General features: G+C 63.9%; 1 protein-coding gene across 1 annotated transcript in view; it reads right to left on the minus strand.

Annotated features, from left to right (window-relative positions):
* SYT7 (synaptotagmin 7) overlaps window positions 1-2,723 on the minus strand; it is a 21,309-nt gene that overhangs the window by 8,268 nt on the left and 10,318 nt on the right. Inside the window, exons 6-7 of the mRNA XM_029965957.1 lie at window positions 2,215-2,583; window positions 114-239 (exon numbers count right to left, since the gene is read on the minus strand). Of these exons, the coding sequence (XP_029821817.1) occupies window positions 114-239; window positions 2,215-2,583 (495 nt within the window). The remainder of the gene's footprint in view (window positions 1-113; window positions 240-2,214; window positions 2,584-2,723) is intronic.

Consider the following 2,723-nt stretch of genomic DNA (forward strand, 5'->3'; position numbering starts at 1 on the left):
CTCCAACCTTGGCGCTCCACGAGGGCAGCCTCCTCCTCCTCCTCCTCCTCCTCCTCCCTGGATGGGGCCCTCGTGTCCTCCTCCTGCGGGACCGGCCTCGTCCTCGCTCATACCTCTTGTCCCCCTGAGCGTTCGCCTGGTTCGGCTGCGTCCCAGCGGGTTGCAGGTCGGGAATATTGGCAAAGTCATCTTGCTCTGAGAGTCCCAAAACCAGGGATAACACCACCATCCGGCCTTCCCTGCCCGGGCGGGCCCCGCCGGCAGTGGGAGAGAGAGAGAAAGAGAGAGGAGAACACAGCGTCAGGCGGGGAACCGGCAGGAGCCGGCGGGACCTCGGCGAGGGGCCCCTGGATGCGCCCGCCGGCTCCTGCGGGATGGGCTGCGGGGAGAAAGGCACCGGCTCCGGGGAGATGGATACCCCCGCCTGGATATCCCTCTCCTCCACCGGTCCAGGCAGGGAGGATGCCAAAATCCTGGTGAAAGGGGGAAAAGGCGACCGGAGGGGCTGGGAATGAGGGACGTTATGGCAGGAGTGAGGCACCGGCATCATTCCATGGACGAGGGGGCGGTGGTGCCCTATCCGAGGCTCTTTGCCCCCTCTGGAGCGGCCTCTGTGGGATCCGGAGCCGCATTTACACCGCGGCGCCGGGGAGGGTGAGCAGAGCAAAAGGAAAATCAATGGATCGGGAAAGAGGCGGTGGGAAGCGGCAGCGGCTCCTCCGCGCTGACTCGGCACGTCTGGGCGCTGCGGCTGCTCCCCCTCCGCCCATTCCAGGCTGGAAGCGGCACCAGGGCTCGGTAAACAGGGAGAACGTGACCCTCGGGACGGCTGAGGAGCCGCAGCTCCATATTGGGAACCCGGGAAATGAAGCTGGAAGGGACCTCTCGGTGGGAAAGGGAAGATCGGAGAGGAATGAGGAGCGGGGTGGGGTCACGGTCAGTGCACCCCAGGGGGCCCGGAGGAAGGTTCGTCCCTCTCTCCAGAGCTGCCTGTGCGGGAAGGAGCGGGATGAGCACCCAAACTGGTGCCTCTCGGGGTGTTTCCCACCTAATCCTGATGCAGGAGGTGCTGTGCCAGCTCATGGAAGGGCAGGATCAGTCCCCGTGTCCCACTCCCAGCATTCCCAGTCTGCGGGAGGCGCAGCTGGGACCTCAGCATCCCTTTTTCCAGGGTGCTGGGGGGCAAACGGAGGAAAGGGAGGAGCTGGAGAATCCAGGGGAGGATGGAGCCGGGGGCACCAGCTCTGCGGAGGAGTGACATTGTCATGTGCCGAGACACGGTGACAACACGGGACTCGGATTAGCCCCCGGGGTTTGATGCTGGGAATCCAGCGCCGATGGAGGAGATGGGGTTAAGGAGCTTAAGGATCACACGGATCCTCCGGCTGGGAGCGATATCAGGACCCAACACACGGTCGCCCTGCCCGGGGGCCACCACCCCCCCCTCCCCGAATCCTTGGGACAATGTCACTCCCCGGGGACAGCGCCGGTGGCTATCCCGCGGGCTGGATCATCCCTGCATTCCCTGGGGATGGAAAAGGAGTGCAATATCCAGCCCAGCCGGTGACATGGCAAAGAAAACTGGGGGACCCTTCCCTGAGCCCCCCGGGCCAGGTGGGTCATCCCTGCCCCCGTGAGGGGGATGGAGGGAACATGGATCTTCCCGCGGGAATGAGCAGTGTGTCCCCGAGGGGGTGATGGACGAGCGGCTGTGCGGGGGCAAATGAAGGAGCAGAGAGAGGGATGAAACAGAGGGATGGAACAGAGGAAAGAGGGATGGAGAGAGGGACTGAGGGAGAGATGGAGCAGAGGAGATGGGGATGAAGCAGAGGGATGGAGCAGAGGAGACGGGGATGGAGCAGAGGGATGGAGCAGAGGAGACGGGGATGGAGCAGAGGAGATGGGGATGGAGCAGAGGAATGGAGCAGAGGAGACGGGGATGGAGCAGAGGGATGGAGCAGAGAAGACGGGGATGGAGCAGAGGGATGGAGCAGAGAAGACAGGGATGGAGCAGAGGGATGGAGCAGAGGAGACGGGGATGGAGCAGAGGGATGGAGCAGAGAAGACAGGGATGGAGCAGAGGGATGGAGCAGAGGAGAGTGAGATGGAAAGGACGATGGACCAGAGGAGACAGAGATGCAGAGGATGGTGGAGCAGAGGAGGAGGCGATGGGGATGGCGATGGAGGGAAGAGCGCTGGAGAGCACATACTTACAGGAAGGACTTCATGTCCAAGCCGCGGCTGCGGATCTGCCCCACCACGTGGTCCCAGCTGCCGGGGTTGGAGCGGCTCCGGCCCCCGGCCATGCGTTGCTTGGAGCCGGCGGCTGTTCCCTGGCGCGTTTGGCCGCCGCGGGTGCCGCGGGAGTTGGCAGCAGTACCGGAGGGGCCGCTGTGGGCCTGGAGGTGGCCCAGGCTCTGGCTGGTGGTGGGCTGGCTGTGGTTGCCACGCTGGTGTTGGCTGAGGGGCTGCTGCAGACTTTGCTGGCGCATGAGCGTGCGGGGCCTCTGGAATTTGGGATCGCCTGCTGAGGTGGGGATATACTCAAGGGTAGTGGCTGTGGACAGGGTGGAGTCCTCGAAACTTAGGGAGAGGAAGGGCAGAGGAGAGGAGAGAAAGGAGAAGAAGGTGAAGGGGCAAAATTGGAGGAAGGAAAAGAAGAGAGTTAGAGAGAAGATGCCCCAGCGCAGGGAACGCTCAGGCGGGAGCCAACGGGAGCGGCG

The sequence above is a fragment of the Manacus vitellinus genome, unplaced genomic scaffold (assembly GCF_001715985.3).
Source record: "Manacus vitellinus isolate BGI_N305 unplaced genomic scaffold, ASM171598v3 scaffold_127_pilon, whole genome shotgun sequence".
NCBI classification, from domain to species: domain Eukaryota; kingdom Metazoa; phylum Chordata; class Aves; order Passeriformes; family Pipridae; genus Manacus; species Manacus vitellinus.